Source organism: Syngnathus scovelli, chromosome 12, assembly GCF_024217435.2.
Source record: "Syngnathus scovelli strain Florida chromosome 12, RoL_Ssco_1.2, whole genome shotgun sequence".
Classification (NCBI taxonomy): domain Eukaryota; kingdom Metazoa; phylum Chordata; class Actinopteri; order Syngnathiformes; family Syngnathidae; genus Syngnathus; species Syngnathus scovelli.
Window position 1 is genome coordinate 12,172,878 of NC_090858.1, and position 19,589 is coordinate 12,192,466.

Below are 19,589 nucleotides of genomic sequence, written 5' to 3' on the forward strand. Positions count from 1 at the left end.
CCAATTAGCAGCGCACAATATTGTAAATATGTCAGAGTGCCCCATTGATTATGCGAACGGACGCGCCGCTCGGCTGCTCTGCGGCTAACCGACGATCTCGCGCGCCCAAAAGAGCACAGAGGAACTGATGATGTGCATTCGCAACGTGGCGCCCGATGATATCGGCGCGCAGAGCTCATTAGCCGCGCATGATGATGCAGGCAACGCCGCGTAGCACGCAGCTTTGCAAGCGACTGGGGAACCAACGCTGACATGGAGGCAGAAAGACAGTCAGACCAAGCAACCAACTGACGAGTGGACTGATGGAATGGACTTGTCTACCAACCTGCTGACTGACAGACAGGTAGATGGATAGCGTTGCAATTTGAAGTAATCAAAACACCAAGAACATTGAGCGGCGTTTTACTGCTCACCGACCTCTGGGAACAGACAGACAGCGAGATAGTCTTGCTGCAGGAAAGGAAGAATATTGGCCAGCATTTTGTTTGAATAAAGGCTGAATTTAAGGGTGTATTCAGATCAGAAAAGTACTTTTGTCCGCTTGTTTGGTCCAGGCCAAAAGTAGACTTAGGATGTATTCAGACCTGACTGTTTGGTCCACTTTAAACGGAGCAGGGTTCGATTGTAATGCTGGTCCGGACCTTTTGTGCAGGTGTGAATACACGCAAACGAATCCTGGTGCGGATTAAAGAAACGGACCGAGACCCACTTTTTCAAGTGCTCTCGGTTCGCTTCCAAATGAACTTTGGTGCGGTTCGCGTCAGGTGTAAATACAAACAGCGTAGATCTGAACCAACTGCACAAATATGCAAAGCAGGAATGCAGCGTGCAGGACTCGCATGTTTTTCTCCATTTCCGCACTTGGTTTTATTGGTAGCCTCTGCTGTGCACAACAACAACAAACGACGGAGAAAAACCAGCAAGATGACCACAATGGAGAAGGCAAGCGGCAATTCCACAGCAGTTCGTTGCATGCTCGTTCTGATTGGCTCATATAGCTTGACGGACGGCTACTTCTATCTTTCTATCTAGCGCTCAAATTTGGGGGCACTGGACATGGTACGACAGCACACGAGCTACTCATCACCAGATGCAATTTTAAACCATCTTCCCTGACACGACGTCAAATGTCTCACATCATTCTGACCTTCATACAAATCTGCAACGAAATGCACCATAAAGTTTTTTTTTTAAAGGTTCACGTGCTGTTGCCCATTTCAGCATTCAACTGCACTCTTAAGAAAGAGCTCATATCCATATTTCATATATTATCACACCACTAACCTTGCTGACTTTGATAACTCGGCACGCCATTACTGACGAACACTCGGGGTGTGTGTGTATGTGCGTGTGCGTGCGTGTGTGTGTGGTTGACTTTCAGAGCATCTGCTGGCTGGGTAGGTGTGGGCAAGGCAGGGGGGACACAGGTGGTATATTGTCGAACCCCACGACACCCCCCACACATACACACACAGACGATGACCTTGCACCAGGCCTGGACTGTCAGCACTTGTCTACCTCCAACACGTACACACATAAACACACACATGCACACACACACACACACACACACACACACACACACACACACACACACACACTGCCGTTCCCCCCATCGGGGGCACCTGGGGGGTCAAGGGGGGTTATTGATGAATAATGCTGAAGCTAATGAGACGTTTGCTGATGGCGACAGAAGCTAAAGGAGTCAGGAAAGTTGTTTACTTTCACAAAAAAACAGTAAGAAAAAGTGGGCCAGCATGTTGTTCGAGTGGTTCGCACGTCTGCCTTGCAATTTTTTGCCTTTTTCTTCAGGGTGTACCTCGGCTTTTGCACAGAGACCGTCTTTTAGGTTAGTCGGAGACTTTCTCCAGTCCACGGCTGCGAAGGTTCGTCACTGTGTCCGACGGTGGGCTGGAAACATTCAACACGGAACAGGTTGAACATCCTCCATTGCCAGGATAATCACTCGGGCACATTGTGACACAAATCCTATTATCGGGCCTTTGTTGACTTTGATGGAGAGGGCGGGAAAATGCTCAAATCTGGTCCAATTATTGCTTTGGGTGTTGGACTGTCGTTGCGATCCCAATGGCAGTTTATGGATTAGAAACGGTGACCGGGTTTAACATTTGTGACTGTCTGACTTGTGCAAAATAAAACAGATTATTTTGGGGTTACCTTTTTATTTGCAATCCATCTTTTGGAGGGCTACAGTTGAAGGATGTTACACAACCGAGCAACCTGCCGTAAACTAAGATCAGGGGAGGACCCAAACATGAGGAAGCGCTCTCGCTACGATCCGAAACAAGCAGAAATGCTTTGAAGAAGGCCAATTGTCAACATTCAGCAAGTGTGCCCACTCGAGTGGTCTACACAATGCTCGTCATGCCTGATAGGAAGCGAGTCAAGGTGCTTTGCTTTCATGCATTCTTTACAACTTTGTCATGTAACATCAGCCTGTTCGCAACTTTAGCTGGGTAGACACATACACTCACACACACACACACACACACACACACACACACACACACACAAACACACACACACACACACGCGCGCACACGCACACACGCGCGCGCACACACACACACACACACACACACACACACACACACACACACACACACACACACACACACACACACGTGGCCTTGTGTCAAAGTGCATTCCTTATTGATGAACTTTTCCCTTTATTTCCTATTTCTCCCTCCCTTTTCTATTCTTCCTGCTCCCTCCCCAGCCCCCAACACACACCCCTCCCAACCTCCTCTGTCAGAGAGCAGATCTGCCTGAATAATTTCTTCCCCCTGGACCAGGGCTGCTCTTTAATTCATGAGCCACAGTGCCAGCCATGCAGCTTCTCCCTGCCAGTGTGTGCGTGCCTGTGTTAGTGTGTGTGTGTGTGTGTGTGTGTGCGTGTGTGTGTCTGTGTGTGTGAGTGCATGGTGTGTGTTTAAGGTGCTGTCACCCACCAAGTTGTGTCTGCAAGTAAACCGACCCAAAAAACGAACGAGTGACAAAGTTTTTGAAGCCAAGTACTTTAGTGGCAACTTAATGCATCTGCAAGTGTGTGTGTGTGTGTGTGTGTGTGTGTGTGTGTGTGTGTGTGCGTGCGCGCGCCTATGTGTGTGTATTGTTACTGGCATTTTTGCGTGTGCGTAAAGTGCATTGTGAATGTAATAGCAAAAAAATCCAAAAGAACCGATACATTTTAGATCAAAAGAAGCCGAGGCGGCTGCACACGACGTGATCGCCACATTATTTTCCTCTACTTGATGTTGTTTGTTTTCTTGACAGTGGCAGGAAGTGACCACTCAGTCTGTTTGTCCGTCCGTCCATCAGCCAGAGAGTGCTGCTAATTCACAAGTTTCATTTCCCGGCCCAATAAATTTATTCGCGTCGTCCTCCCAAGCAGCCTTTATTAAGTCCTTCAATCTCAAGCGCTCGTCTGGCCGCTGTGAGCGGATTCTGCGTGTATGGCTCCACTGTTTGTGTTCAAAAAAGGAACGCCAATGCTATCATTAGCCTGTATAGGATTAGCAAGAAGCTAAACAAACATTATCAAAACAAAAACATCTTTAATGTTTAGTTTAACATAAAACATCAACCGGGATTGGCAATAAACGGCTACAAGCCTTCTTTTCAAGATTTGTCATCAAACTTGCAAACGAGAACAAAAATTAGCAGAAAGACATCTTGAAAAACAATAATCAAGTCAGGTCACCTCACTTTGTGTTTTTGCAAAACAAAATCCATAAATCGAATAGCTCACAAAGTGTTTGGTCGGTGAAAGCTGATGTAATACCTAATTTGTGGTTCCCTTTGAAAGTCTTATTTAAAAGAAAAAAGGGCAAATTTGGGACGCTTTCATGTTTTAAACACGAGCAGAAGCTAAACTGCCAACTGATCTCGAAAAAGTGATGACTCTCTTGCACACATCAAACTGTGTGTGCGCATAACATGGGATAAGAAGAAGAGACGAATTGAGAATTTCTGTTCGTGTGTGTGTCATCAATAATGAACGCAGCCGCCGCCGTCTACATTTTTAATGGGCAGACGTTTAGCTATCCGTCAACTGGTGTCCTCCTCGTCTGGACTCGTGGCTCACGGGCACAAACGAGGGACACGAACACAAACGAGGGACACAATTGCTTAAGATGATGTGATGCAGTCTCCACGTGGCCACTTTTCACGACACGGACTCGAGTCTCGACTATGCGATTGGCGCGCTACATCTAACGGGAATGAAATCTGTGATTGGCCATTATTGGAATTCAGCTGCGACCGCTCCCACTCCCGTCACATCAAGGTTTAAATTGTTGACATTTACGCAGAATGGCAAAACCAAAACCAAGTGACTTGGAGTCACTTCTCATACGCTTCAAATATTTCTTCCTCTATTTCGCTTTATATTCCCATTTCGCCCTGTCTGCAAGTGTCTACAAAGGAAAGTGTTTGAAGTGTCGTGTCATCCTCTGAAGACCAGGAAGAACAAACAAATGGAACCCTTGGCTGAGGTCTGAGTAATAAAGACAACTTCTGCTAAGCACTCGGCATCTCGCAAGGCCTGGCAAGCTGCACGTCATCGGCAACATTCAACTTGTATCAGCTGCCACAAGACAAGCAGAAACTAAATTGTCACGTAATGTTTTAAGGCGCTTATTGTCCTTCCACTTCTTCATGTCTCTGGAGAGAAACGTGGCAAGCACGCGGGGAGTAGGAGTGCAGGTGAAATCTCGCGCGCGCTCCCCAACAGCGAGCGAGACTTTTTAAAGAGAGTCACTTGAGCTAATAAAAGGCTGCGGCGGGGAGGCGAGGGCGGCAATAAAGCCTGCGAGCGTCATCAAGCAGACAAAGTGGCAAGCGTGTGACTGACGGTAAGAAGCTTTACAAAGTGCACAGCCAACGCGGCAGCGGCGCTGCCTTGGAACACACGCGGGCAGAAGAACCACTTTGGAGATGCAACGACATGGATATAGAAAATGCTGCACCTGAGATCGAAAAATAAATCAAATTAACTTACACCGTATAATTGTCATTCATTCTCATGTTAATAGTTTCTTCATTACCATAAGAATAAGAAACCAGGACACTATATGTAAAGGTGTTTAATTTTCTGGCGCTTTTTAATTTTATTCATGACTAATAAATCATTCAACCTACAGAAGATGAGCAACACTGGACTTGGACTAACATGCAAGTACAGAGGCGCTGACAGCCAAGCTGAAGCACGACTGACTTTTGGAGTCTTCAATACATCTCTGAAGGATGTTTTTATGGGAGGGGGAAGTTTAATTTCACGGGAACGGCCAACTTGGAAATGAGACTTAGCCCAGCGTACAGTAAGGCTGATGGAGCACCCCCGCCCCCTTGGCTTTCTGTCCAAAGTAAAAGTGAACCTTGATTTTAAATGACCAGTATTCGTCGGGAAAAAAGTGTCTGTTCTCCAGTCATTGCTTGACTTTGATTCAAACGGACAAAATGCAAATCAGGAGCACTCTGTTCCACGCCGACCATCAGGCCAGGCAGCGGGACAGGCAGCGTGCGGAGCCAGGCCACACGTGTCAAAGGCGCCAGATGAAATCATACGAGCAAGTTGAAGGCAAACGTAATTGAATCAAGTAAAATCGGCAGCTGAAGCGGGAACACTCCTGCTGGTTGCCCGTGCAGCCCTCGAGCCACGACACTGACAAAGCACAAAACATGAAAAGACCTCTCAGCTTTCCTCCCGTTGCCTTCTCCTCCATGAAGCTACTCATCACCTCTTTGTTCCAACGCTTGTTCCTTCTAGTATGCAATAAAATTTCTGTGCTGCACTATTAACACCTGCAAGGCCCAACTCGCGGGCAACCTCACTACTTGCACCAAATTTGCACGTTTAAACGTCCCCTAGTTAGTAAACGAGTGCACTCTTTGTCTTCAAAAGTGAGATAATCCAGCGCGAAGGTCGAACGACTAAGGTGAACCAGCAGATCTTGCTCGTAACATCAACCAGTATTTGTAATCTGCACTGCCAGGCCCAACTAGGAATCGTGCAGTAAAATTCTTCTTGCTTAGTTGCTATTTGCATGATTTGTGCTGAGCTGAGGAGCCGTTCAGACTGCAGCTGCCGCTCATGCCCGGAATCTCATCCAAAAAGCCAATAAAGCACATGGCAGGCGTGTCGTAATGAAGCATCGGATAAAAAGCGTTAGAGGGGCTAATAAAAAAGATTTTTGTCCATGGGACAGATGGCAGCTCTGTATAACGACCGTTACACTCAAAGCGCAATAAAGCACAAAGAGTGGAAAAAACCCAAGTGAGGCTTTTCTGGACATGTGAATCGCACACGCTTCGACTCATTCATCCCTCATATTGTATTTAAAGAAACTTTTATAGTGTCCCTAAACTCCTTCGATTTGTTTTCCAAGACAACTAAGGATTGGATTGCCTTCGGCGCAATCAGATCAATGTTTATTGGTTTATTTGTGGACTTGTCAGCGCCAAGACGCATGTTGGGCTGCTTGACGGAACAACACTGACATCTACTGCTCAAAAGGGAAAGTGCAAGGTTTTACGTCTTGGATAGGCTCCAGCACGCGACCCCCGTGGGGACTGAGCGGTACAGAAAATGGATGGATGGATGGATGATGTTTGAGTTTTGATTTGGAAAAAAAACCATTATGTTTTACGTCTGGTTGTTTGAGTTTTGATTTGGAAAAAAAAACTTTAGGACACAAAAAGCGACAATAGTCCATTTTCATCAATTAGCGCAGTTTATGTATTTCTTGATAAGGCAAATGAAAAAAGCTAACATGTTCTATTTTATTCATTCATTTTGTAGAAATAATGAAATAACTAATACCTTCAGAAACGCCCACTTTTAGTGAGGAATATGGTCAAATAACTATTATAAGCAATAATATCATCAAACCATCTGTGTCACTCCAAATCATTAAATCCATCGATCAAATTCCTTGTCCTTTGTCAACAACGCCGCGCGTGCGCCCTGACGTCAGCCTCGTCGTTATTCCACAGATCTAGTATATAACTATATTGTAGCGTTAACAAAGTACCAGGAAAAACGTGGGTTTGGTAAACGGCTCTTTATGTAACAAAACAAGAGTTCAACGAGCCAACAACTACTGAACTGTAATGATAAAAACATATATAAGTTGCTACATGAAATAAAATATATCAAATAACTATAACATAAATAGTTTACCGCCACACGGCCCCAAGCACTAGCGTCGACTTCCATCCCCGGAGGTGGTACTTCCAGCCACGGAGATGGAAGAGAGCTCCAGAGAATAGGACCGGGCGTGCGTAAAAGCCATGTCCGAGCCCCATCCACCATCCCCGGACAGCCACCCGGCCGAGCGCCGGCCCCCGACTTCCATCCACGGAGGTGAAAGAGAGTTCCGTAGAGTAGGACTGGGCGTGCGTAAAAGCCATAATAGTTTTTCAAACCTTCTGTGTCACTCCAAATCCTTAAATCCTTAAAACTCTTCGTCCTCCGTGTCACTTACAAACAAAGCCACTCATGATGCCGGCCGGTAGTACGTAGGGCCCTTCGTCATCTTCGTCATCCTGTGATCGAATCTTTGTCCTTTATGTAAACAACCGCCGCACCACGCTGCTGACGTCACTTGAAATTAAAATTACAGTAATCCCTTGCTACATCGCGGTTCGTTTATCGCGGTGTCACTTTTTTTTTTTAATTTTGAAAATTTTTGAAAAAATTCACATATACCGTAATTTCCGGACTATAAGTCGCGTTTTTTTTCATAGTTTGGGTGGGGGGGGGGCGACTTATACTCAGGAGCGACTTATATATGTTTTTTTTCACAAATTTTTACTTGATCATTAAGACATCACTTACTTACAAGTATAGTTGACCACTTCCCATGTTAATTTTAGTATAGTTGATCACTTCACATACTTTTATATCTTTATCTTGAACATATTCAAAACATAAAAAAATAGAGAAAACATCAAATAAAGCAATTAATACTTTAAAGCACCATATCCAAGTCCACTGTCTGCTGTATGTACACTTGCTCCATTTTTGCTCCTCTTATAATTATTATTATTATTTATTATTATTTGTTTATTTATCATTTATTCAACACTTATTTATTCATTGTTTGTGCCTTCTTGGGTTTTTTTGTGTTGCTTGTATGCATATGTGTACTATCTCACCGAGGGATAGTGGGAACGTAATTTCAATCTCTTTGTGTCTTGGTGTATGAAAAAAAAAGAAAAATCGACAATAAAGCAGACTTTGACTTTGATAAAACAACCAAATAAACAAAACAAAAAACTACATCTGAAAAAACTACATCTGAAAAAAAAAATATTATATATGTTACGTCAGGCCCGTTCTCAGCTCCTCGTTTGTGTTTGTCACGTTAGCATACCTATCGTTTAGCCTGTTGCTATCATATCGAACGATCGATGGATTTAATGAATTGGAGTGACACTGATGGTTTTATAAACATGTTATTCGTGTAATAGTTGTCCTTAATCACTCTATATGTTACGTCAGGCCCGTTCTCAGCTCTTTGTTTGTGTTTGTTACGTTAGCATGCCTATCGTTTAGCCTGTTGTTGCTACCGTTTAGCCTGTTGTTGCTCGTTCATGACTGTTTTTGGTGTGGAATTTTGTCAAATAAATTCCCCCCCAAAATGCGACTTATACTCCGGAGCGACTTATATATGTTTATTTTCACTTTTTGGGGCATTTTATGGCTGGTGCGACTTATACTCCGGAGCGACTTATAGTCCGGAAAATACGGTAAGTCGCTCCTCAGTATAAGACGCCCCCCCACCCAAAGTATGAAAAAAAACCGCGACTTATAGTCTGAAAAATACGGTATCTATCTATCTATCTGTCCGTCCGTCCGTCCGCCCGACCCCCGCCGGCCCGCCCGTCCGTCCGTCCGTCCGTCCGTCCGTCCATCCATCCATCCATCCATCCATCCATCCATCCATCCATCCATCGTCACGTATTGTGAGCGATGTCCGCTGTTGAGCCAGGAAAAACAAAAGTGTGGAGTATAGAGTTGGTTCTTTATTGGCAAGATCTTGGGTTGTTTAATGGCGGTCAGTACACATGGCACGGCAGCAGATGACACAAGAACTTCCTTCTCCAGGGCAGCTTGTTTTATACTGTCCGGACAAGGCGGGAAAATGTCACATGACCATTTGGTATCTGTGAGTGTGGGGGGCGTCACCCCCCTGTGTGTGTGTGCATGTGTGTGTCTATGTGTGTGTGTTTATACAGTTCTGTGTGTTGTGTTCATGTTCTGATTGAGCAGTTATGTTTATATAAACTAATGAAAAGAATTGCACACATATGAACATTAAAATGTACATGAGATTGTCTACCTAACAGAATATGTACACATTGTCTGTCTGTCTGTCTGTCTGTCTGTCTGTGCGGATGGTTGTTCTCTGTACCCTGCAATCGGCTGGCAACCGGTTCAAGCTCGCCTACTGCCTGATGACTGCTGGGATAGGCTCCAGCACGCCCGCGACCACCGTGGAGACAAGCAGTATAGCAAATGGATGGATGGATGGATGGATGGATGGATGGATGGATGGATGGATGGATGGATGGATGGATGGATGGATGGATGATCACTTCTATGTGGTGATGTAGCTTGTTCTGACAAGTCTCCTGTTGGAATTATTTTGTTAAAAAGTTAGTTGTACATGTTTGCATTAAAAAAAAAAAAAAAAAGAAAAAAGAAAATTGACCTTCGGGGGTTGTTTTGCAGTCATTTATCCAAAATTGAATTGTAACGTGGCCGGCGTATTATGTTCCAAAATTCGGACTGATCACTTCGAAATTACCTTATTTAAAAAAAAAAAAAAAAAAGGGTAGGAGAAGTAATGTTTTTAAACAAGAATCATAATGTATAGAGCACCTTCCTTATCAATTTGATCTAAAAAATACAAACGTTTTTGATTCCTCCAAAAAATTCTTTGCGACCCCAAACTTTTGAACGGGAATGAAGACCGCAACGCTTATTCACCGCGTCATAAATGGCAGTACCCATCATCCGTAGCGTAACAACGTCACAGTGCGACGACACATCACGTGTGTGGGTGGAGCGTCATTGTTGCGGCGCCGCGTTAGCACCAAGTGGCTAATGTGAAGCTGAGTGTTGGCAGGCTGGAAAACATCGAATATTTGCACCTTTTTTTTTTTTTTTTTTTAAAGCTTGGCTTTCGCAAACACCAGACCTCCACCTAAGACAAAATGCCCCCGAAGAAGCCGGCTCCAGTCGCAGGGAATAAAAAAACGCAAGAAAAGAAGAAGGAAAAAATTATTGAGGTATTTTAAAAAAAAAAGGAAATCACGAGTTAGCATGTCAGCGTGCGGCTAGCCGTCGCTGCTAAGGTGCTAGCACGCGAGCGAACGTCCTCACACGAACAGCTCAATGAACGTTATTTCCTCAAAGTGTTTTAGTTGTGTCAGAATTACTCAAAGATTTCGTACTAGTACAACTGAGCTAAGATTAGTCCTGTCTCGGCCCCCGTGGAACGCAAGCTTGCCAACGTCACCACGACCTGCTGGTCATGACGTCGTGTGTAGCAGTTATACTGCGTTTAAAGTACTTCATCTATAATGTCAGCAAAAAGCTAATTCAATCCTGACATACTGTATGCCCTACATTCAGTCGGGGGCTCGTTGGTGGCGTGTCCTCTTATTGGTCTCGTCAAACTAACTTGAGCCACATCTCATGTACACCAATAACTATAGTAAGGGAAATGGCAATCCTAGTTTCAAAACGTTTGTAAATACTGAGATGCTTAATTGAAGCAACTACTTGTTACCACATAACCCAACACACAAGTAATATTTTCTTGATTTTGAGTAGCTGCGGTTTCTGAGTGCTGACCTTTGCCCCACTGCATCCTCTAATGTAGCCCAGGGATTTGTTTTTCCCACCTGGCATTCTGATTCTTTTTATACCCCAAAATGATATCCAGGGTGTAGATTGTACAGTTTACTGTTCTTTGACACAGATATTTTTGTCTTCATTGTTGTTATTGTAATTCACCATCTATTTACTCTGTGCTCCAGGATAAAACGTTTGGCTTGAAGAACAAAAAAGGCGCCAAGCAACAGAAGTTCATCAAGAACGTCACGCAGCAAGTCAAATATGGACAACAAAACGCCCGGCAGGTCAGTGAGAAACATTGGCATTTGGCTTTTGGTATCAAATGTGCCCAGAACTCTTGAGTCATGGCATGCGCACATGCGCAGGTGGCTCAGGCGGAGGCCGAAAAGGCCAACAAGAAGACAGACAAGAAGAAAGAGTTGGATGAGCTCAATGAGCTCTTCAAGCCAGTCGTTGCTGCCCAGAAAGTCAACAAAGGTAGCACTATTCAAATCAATGTTTTTTTATTTTTTTATAGAAACTCTGATTGCATACTCTTGTGTTTTTCTCTTTCTTTGAGGTGTGGACCCCAAGTCAGTGCTGTGCGCATTCTACAAGCAGGGCCAGTGCACCAAAGGAGACAAGTGCAAGTTCAGTCACGACTTGTCCATGGAGAGAAAGTGCGAGAAGAGGAGCGTCTACGTGGACGAGCGGGACGAGGAGCTGGAGAAAGGTGAGCGGCGGAATAGAGGTTGGCTGAACGAGGACAAAGACTAAAAGAACTTCTGGGCCTCATAGACACCATGGACAACTGGGATGAGAAGAAGCTGGAGGAGGTAGTCAACAAGAAGCACGGCGAGGCAGAGAAGAAGAAATCCAAAACTCAGATCGTAAGATTTGGAGCCGTTTTGTCATTGTGATGCCAAATTTTCACAAACGATTCTAAGAAGGATGTCATGCACTGCGGCAGGTGTGCAAGTTCTTTCTGGACGCCATCGAGAACAACAAATACGGCTGGTTTTGGGTGTGCCCGGCAGGAGGGGGAGATTGTATGTACCGGCATGCCCTGCCGCCAGGGTTTGTGCTGAAGAAGGACAAGAAGAAGGAGGAGAAGGACCAGGAGATCTCCATGGAGGAGCTGATAGAGAGTGAGGTGAGCTAAGCCACTGCTTTGTGTAAGCCAAAATCAAGTCAATTTACCCAAACGCATGGTCAAAACAAAAAATTATTCAAATTTGTATCGCCAAATATACCGTTGGGTGTAGGACTGACTAGATTTATGCAGTGATAAGATGTTTCGGCCATTATTGGTCAGTCTGTCAAGGTGTTCAAATTACTGTTTGGTTTGCAGCGTGCGGCGCTCGGTGCCAGTGTGACCCGCATCACCCTGGAGACGTTCCTGGCTTGGAAGAAGAGGAAACGGCAGGAGAAGGTGGGAACGCTTTCCATTCACTCCTGCAGATTTTGTCACTGTTTATGTTGCGACTAATGAAGCAGTCATCTCTCCCAGGTGGCCAAAGCCCAGGAGGAGATGGAGAAGAAGAAGGCAGACTTCAAGGCCGGCAAGTCGCTGGTGGTAAGCGGCCGCGAGGTGTTTGAATTCCGACCAGAGCTGGTGGACGACGACGACGCAGAAGCGGACGAGACACGATACTCCAACAGGGGAGACGATGATGACGACGACTATGACCAGGAAAAGGTCAGAGTCGTCGCACAACCAAAGATTAGACACCAATTGTTTGAAAGGCTTTATCTGTTGCATTGGAAAGTTTGTATGTCCTTGCTCATTCGAAAACGCCCCTCGTATTACGCGTGGCTGCAGGACGACACCATGCAGGTCCAGGACATAGACCTGTCCCGCTTTGTTCCTCAAGAAGTGGATAACACGGGAATCACCGTGGCCGCCGTGGACCGCTTCACTGCCATGAGTAAGAGTCAGAAGATGAACCAGGACAAACGTAAGAAAATGACAAGACTGAGCCACACACAATGCTCTGGCATGTGCGGGCAAGGAGGGACACACAATGGTTGATTCAGTTTTAGCTGCTAAGATTTTAAAATTGTTGGCCGACTTTCAAACGACGAGCGACCCCACAGGGAATGGGGGAAAAGAGTTGTCGCACTTTTGAACATAACTCGTGTTCTGTGCCACCATACGGCAAGAGCAACACATCACACACAAAGGGACAAAGCATTACATTTGTCTAAATAAGCTCCTCAATTGACAACATAATTCCTTGTTTACAACATAATTCCTTATTGCCAACAAAGCATCAAGGCCGAAAATAGGTGAGCAAATTGTGAGCTTGTTTTTTTTTCTTTTTCCTGTGAATAGAACAGCTAAATGGCGCATGCGGCGGCTCTGATGCCAACGGGCCGTTGGGGGCTGAGGGAGACGGGGAGGCTGGAGGAGGGGAAGACGAGGACGGCTGCGACGTACCTGTGGACGAGAACTTGTTCACCGGGGAAGATCTGGAGGAACTGGACGAAGAGCTCTACACGCTGGCACTGGACGACTGAGCGCGACATGGAGATGACACAGTGGATGGATGCATGGACACTTTAAGTTTTGATTTTTAAGTTGCAGAGACTCTGTAACAAAAGCTCAATCACGTGACCGCCAGGCTCCTCCCCCACTTCCAACTTCTACGCTTTTTTTCCCCCGCAATGATTGAAATAGTCACAGCAAGGAAATGTAGTGGACGAAACGAACAGCTGTGATTCTGTTCTAAGAAATTATTCTGTTCTTTCACCAAAACTCTACAGTATCCCATGTATACAATGAGCTGCCTCTACGTTAATGTTGCGCTAAAGAGAGATTGGGAAGGAGGGGTCCTCCGGTCTAGGTAGCCTCTCGCAACCAACAGGTGAGTAATGTGACTGTAAATTATGTTCACTGATGTCATTGAACAGGAATAATAAAAAAAAAATACAGTGCACACACATGGTCTCACTTCATTGATTAAAATGTTTTAAAAGTTGTGCACCGACAGGCAAAGCATAGAAGAGAAAACAAAAACAAAGTTCTGCTGTTGATCTGCTGTTTTTATTTTGACTTGGAAAGATGTCGCAGCCGGAACACATTTGGACATACAAAAACCCCTTCAAATTAAAAAAAAAAGCCAAGTAAAAATTGCAACTCGTAGGAGCTTTAACTTGAGTCTAATTGCAAAAGACATTGGTTTCATGTCAAAATGTGATTTTATGCCCCTGTGCATTCTACCTACTCACAGCAGCTAGAAATGAGACTTGACTATGAAAAGTAAAGGAATTTATAAAAAAAAAAAAAAAAAATGGCCCACTGAAAGCTCACATTGAAGCTCAGGGCAAGGTCAGCGAGCAGATGCGTAAGGTCAGACGGAAGTTAAAGGTCGTGTCAAGAAGTCTCCCGTCCATGTGGGTCGTCAGGTCTGTCAGGTCGGGTCATTTTGTCATGACAACAGTCGCCTGGAAAACGAGAAGCTGCACAGTTACTCATGCACAAACGTCACTTCCTGTATAATTTAGTCAAAGTGATGTTTGCACGAGGCAATAACACAACTAGGTGCATTACAGTGGTTAGTTTGACTTTTTTTTGTCCCACTTGTTCCCTCCTGACCTCTGGAACACAAATAGACGACGCTGCGGCCATTTTGTTTGACGAATACCAAGCTGCACGTGACTTCTTTTGCCATTTCTGAAGATAGTCAAAAAGGCCACCGTGGCAAACTTACCTGCCGGGTGTCGGCGTGCTAGTACGTGCGAAGCCTTTTGTGCGACTCCTCTCTGGGTGGATCTGCCAGCATCACCTTCATCTTCACGCCGTTGACCACACGGCTGTGGAGCATCGCCATGGCCTCATTGGCACACTCGATACAAGAAGCCGAAACACACTTAACATTTGCAATCGCTTTTTTTACTTAGTTTTTCATCAGACTGGATTTTCACCTGCTTCTCAGCATACTTTGCGTAACCAACATTCCTGCCTGGAACCAAGTGAACCTCTATCAGGGAACCAAAGCGGCTACAAACAAACACACCAGTTAAAAAAAAAAATGACCAGGATCTTGGCCCACCCTGGTCAAGGTGCTTGAAATATGAGAACTATCTCTCAGCGTGCTTCAGTACAAGTGAGCGAGCGGCTCTTGGATCAGGCTGCGTGCGTCCCTTATGAGGCCTCCAAGCTCGAGTGACTATTACGAGCGATTGGCCACGTGGGGCACTTACCAGAAAACGTCCTCCAGCACGTCCACAGGCAAAGGGGCAGGGCTGAAGACCAAAAACAAGCGCTCCTTTGTCTTGCTTTCGGGGGGTGCATGTTTCTTGGGTGGCGGCAAGCTGACGTCCGTCTGTATCCGGACAGGAGGCGGCCCGGCGAATCCCTGGCGGGAGTGAGCACCATTTGTCACACTTGACATGGGTGACTTCATTTGTACATCCACATGGAGAAAGGCTGAGCAGTGCAAATGTACCAGATGAGAAGTGGCGGATTTGATGCCTTGGCTGTTGGGGGCTCCGTTCCACACCGATGACATCACCTGGGTGGCGACAAACTGCATGGCCATTCTACCTACTGAACTAAACACACACAAAGTATATGTCAATAAGCTGTCCCCTTATTTCAGCCCTGCCAAGAAGTGTCAGCCATCTTGGTGGGGTTCGACGTTTCTTTGTTGGGGCTTTACCCGCTACGATCTTCTCCGTCATCCATAAAATTGACAACCAGTCTGTTTCCTGGCGGATATTCAAATCCGTTCAGTTTGTCTTTGGCATAAAGTGCTGAGCCCAGGTTGCTGTAGCGAATCATGGCGTGCCCTGCAAGCACACCAATGTAAAACCATTCAAAGAATTACGATGTGGCCCAACACCCAGCCACCCCCACCTTTGCTCATCCCGTATGCATCCCGCTGCAGCTCGCAGTATTCCATCGCTGGGATGAGGTCAAACAGCGCAAAAATCTGCTCCTGGGTCAGCGCGGCGCGAGTTGACACCATTAGACAGCGGGTCAAGTCGGCGCCGCCGCGGTAGTCCATCATGGGGTAGCTGACGGGTTCGGACATGTTGAAGGGGTACACGGTCATGGAATCGGCGCCGCCAGAGTAGTCGCTCCTGGTCGCCATGTTGTTGTAGTCTTCAGAGGAGTAGGTTGCTTTGCTGCGAGGCTCTGCCAGAATGGCCCGGTATGCTGCGGCAAAGGCCACGCGCACGCACGTCAATACACGCTGATAGCTAAGTGATCAACTAAAGAAGTGGGTATTTCACAATACAGACGTAAAACGTGTGGAAACCAAGACCAGATTGTCATCATGGTGACATTTTCCTAATGTCAATAAAAGTTGCAAAAGAAGGGGTCTTGCCTTTGTCGCAGTTCTCGATGGCCAAGGCGGCTTGGGAGGGTTTGAAGTACCTGACGTAGCCCAGACCTTTACTCTCTCCCGTCTGCTTGTTCTTGATGACGACGCAATATTCAATGTCGCCGTACTCCTGAGGGAACGCCAAATACAGAGATAATCTCTTTTTTTTTTTTCTTCTTTTTAAAGTCCACTTTCCAGACTCCGCTGGGTAGGACTGGATGCCCTTCCTGACACCAACCCAAGGGGAAATTGATTTTCTGTAGGGGTTGACTCCCTTAGCCCAATTCCAACCCTTAATGCTGAGTGCCAAGCAGGGAGGCAATGGTTCCCATTTTTATAGTCTTTGGTATGACCCGGCCGGGGTTTGAACCCACAACCTTCCAGTCTCAGGGCGGACACTCTACTACTAGGCCACTGAGCTGGTCAACGGAGATAATCTCTTTATTGGAGGAAAACGATGTCAACAAACAACAGCCTTTTGCAGCCCTTGTGAAGACTACCATCACAACTTTTCTAGAGATGCAGACACAAATAAATTCCCAGCTAAAATAGTCACAGAATTTTATCTTCATAACACAGTGAAGAATCACGAGAACTAATTTTCAGAAACAAAAATTTAATGTCAAGGTCTGATTTGTGAACATATCACAGCAACATCTCTCAAGTATTTGGCTTGTTTCGCTCCAAACCCTGGGTGGAAAAGAAAAAAAAAAAAGGTCCTGACCTATTTGAGTTTTAAAATAAAACCTTAATAGGACCTTTCGTCAGAATAACAAAAAAAAAATACTGACTTGGCTGTGCCGTTTTAACTAAGCTAGAGTTTCAAAATGGCCTATTTTCCTAAATGTAGGAGGGGCAAGTTTAAGCATTTAACACAAATGCCTTCATCTGTCCAAAACATATATGATGTAAACAATTTGCTATGTTCATTGCTACGTAAGCCCCAAGTGGCAGCACGTACCTTAAAAGTGTCCCTCAGGTCTTCCTCAGAGAAGGTTTTAGGGATCATGACAAAGATCCTGGTCAGTTCTTCATCTTCCACGTCTCTGTGGCTGGACGACGAGCGCGACTGGGCGATAAACACCTACAGCGAGACAACAAAGGATCATTGTTCATCAACGTTATTATATAGTATTGCAGTGGTACTCTCAAATATATATAGTATATTACTCATACAAAGAGGAAGCCAGTTTCAATCTGTTCAGTGAAGTTATCACCTAATATTATTCAGAGAAGGTGGCAATGCTATTTTAACACCTTAAGTGTGTGTTCATTCCACTTCAGTTACAATTACTCATTAGTTAGAGACAATTCAAAACTTTCTGAAATAGTCCTTCAAATATTTCCAGATCGCTGCAACACAGACACACACCTCATATTTTGTGGATCCATTACAATAATTCAGTGTGGTTCTATTAAATTAAGCAAAAAGTTACAGTTGCAAAAATGGGTTCGGGTTTGAAATCATGGTTCAAAGGCAGAATTGTACAGAAAAAAAAAAGGTAGCGTTTGAAAGTATGGGTTCGAGGCCACACTGAGCTCATTTAGCCTCTACAGCTAAAGGACTGTTGGCATAGTTGTGTCACGTGTGTTGGGTTTAAAGAAGACATTCCATTGACTAATTTTTAAAATGTATTTGCTGCCTGCACCAATCTACATAGCATCGTTAGAGAAGTAGGATGCTACGTAAACCCGACAGGCAAGATCAAACAGAGTGCGCAAATATTACAAAACAAGACACATAATTAATCATTTGCAAAGACTCATTGATATTTAATTTCCAAATATTTTAAAAATATATCAAGATAAATAAACTATTAGCTCCGTTACACTGGCATAGGTGCTAACTGTTCGGGCATATTGAGTGACCGCAGTAATCCGGGCTGAATATTATTGTCAGTTCCGACCTTGATGGGTTTGGTTCCGTCAAGCATGGCTTTTCCGTGCATTTCTTCCATGGCCAGGCAGGCCTGAGACGATTTGGCGAACTTGACGTAGCAAATGCCTTTGGACTCTTTTGTCTGCTTGTCTTTGACAACCCACACGCCCTGGACGTCGCCAAACACCGAGAACCGCTCCCGGAGCTCCTCTTCGGTGACCGTGCGACTGGCCACCAGGAACAGGCGGCTGTTGGGAGGGTCGTCCAGGTTCCAGGTTTCCGTCGCTTGCTTTGTGCTTGAGTGCGACTCGTCCATCTTGGGTTCTCCTCGGACTTCTTCTTGGCCGCCTTTTCCTTCTTGTTTTCGATTTCCACCAGTGTAAAGGCGAGGTGGCCCATTACTGCCCTCCTCAGATGCTATGCTTCAACTACAATTACAAAATAAAAACAATGAAGCTTTACAGTACTCAGGGCTGCCAAACTCATTTTTGTCATGTAATCATAGTTTTCTTATGAGGACCATTTTGACTGTCAACGCCATACATGATTCTACAGTATAGGTTACACAAAAAACTGATGAATAACAAGTTTGGAAATCAGAGACAAGTAAAAATTGCTCAAATATTTTAAAAAGATGCATGGCAATAAAAATCGAGAAATATCTTATATATTTTTTAAAAGTGAAGACAATTTGCACTTTTAGTATTGACACATGAAGTTCATGCACAATTTGTTTTTGCAGGCCACATAAAATAATGTGGCTGGCCATATTTGGCCCTAATACGCTGCAGTTCCCTCATCCTGACTGGTCCACGAGAATCCAGACAGCCGCTGTCAGCTTGGGTGTCACCTAACCACCTCCCCAGCCGGTGAGGGATGTGGGGGAGGGAGCAAAAACACAAACTACAGCCGAATCGGCCACTACAGGTTAATTAAAGGCCATATCATAAAAATGTGTCTTTAAACGTGTCTTAAATGTTTCTACTGAGGTAGCAGTTCTAATATGCATTGGTAGGACATTTCAAAGCTCTGGAGCCCGAATAGAAAATGCTCTAGACCCTGCAGACATTTTTTTGGCCCTCAAGGTCACTAAAAGACTAGCGTTTTGCGAGCGGAGGTTATGGGACGGAACGTAAGGAACAATTAAGTCAACGAGATATGAAGGCGATAAGCCATGCAATGATTTATAGGTTAATAGGAGGACCTTGAAGTCACTTCTTAAATGGACCGGGAGCCAATGTAAGTTGGCTAATATTGGGGTAATTTTCTTGTCTGTGAGAGCAGCCTTGCAGCAGCATTTTGTACTAACTGTAGACTTTTGATACTGGACATAGGAAGATCAGAGAATAACGCGTTACAGTAGTCCAGGCGCGACGTAATAAACGTATAATAGTTTATAATAGTGTATAATAGTTTCCGCATCACCAGTCGAGAGAATCAGACGAATCTTAGCAATAGCCATTGTATTCCTTTGTTCAGACAAGGACAAAGGAATACAATGGCTATC

At 44.9% G+C, this 19,589-nt stretch overlaps 2 protein-coding genes across 4 annotated transcripts; one reads left to right on the forward strand and one right to left on the reverse strand.

The window, feature by feature from the left end:
- The first annotated feature begins 10,085 nt into the window (after positions 1-10,085).
- zc3h15 (zinc finger CCCH-type containing 15) lies at positions 10,086-13,809 on the forward strand. Of its 2 annotated transcripts, none has more exons than XM_049735176.2 (10): positions 10,086-10,320; positions 11,074-11,175; positions 11,257-11,368; positions 11,451-11,603; positions 11,669-11,760; positions 11,841-12,023; positions 12,222-12,302; positions 12,381-12,569; positions 12,693-12,828; positions 13,206-13,809. In XM_049735176.2, exons 1-10 carry the CDS (start codon positions 10,246-10,248, stop codon positions 13,388-13,390), a joined length of 1,308 nt encoding a protein of 435 aa, XP_049591133.1. In that variant the 5' UTR covers positions 10,086-10,245; the 3' UTR covers positions 13,391-13,809. The 2 variants fall into 2 exon arrangements, with proteins under 2 accessions (XP_049591133.1, XP_049591134.1); XM_049735177.2 differs by having other exon boundaries at positions 11,266-11,368.
- An 85-nt stretch (positions 13,810-13,894) lies between these two features.
- Positions 13,895-18,447, reverse strand: rbm45 (RNA binding motif protein 45). Of its 2 annotated transcripts, XM_049735173.1 has the most exons (10): positions 18,111-18,446; positions 17,165-17,287; positions 16,207-16,333; positions 15,732-16,034; positions 15,535-15,664; positions 15,322-15,427; positions 15,077-15,231; positions 14,798-14,873; positions 14,584-14,718; positions 13,895-14,317 (listed from the first exon to the last, which is right to left on the reverse strand). In XM_049735173.1, the coding sequence occupies exons 1-9, from the start codon at positions 18,396-18,398 to the stop codon at positions 14,602-14,604; spliced, it is 1,425 nt and encodes a 474-aa protein (XP_049591130.1). In that variant the 5' UTR covers positions 18,399-18,446; the 3' UTR covers positions 13,895-14,317; positions 14,584-14,601. The 2 variants fall into 2 exon arrangements, with proteins under 2 accessions (XP_049591130.1, XP_068508591.1); XM_068652490.1 differs by having other exon boundaries at positions 13,895-14,718; positions 18,111-18,447.
- Positions 18,448-19,589: the final 1,142 nt, after the last annotated feature.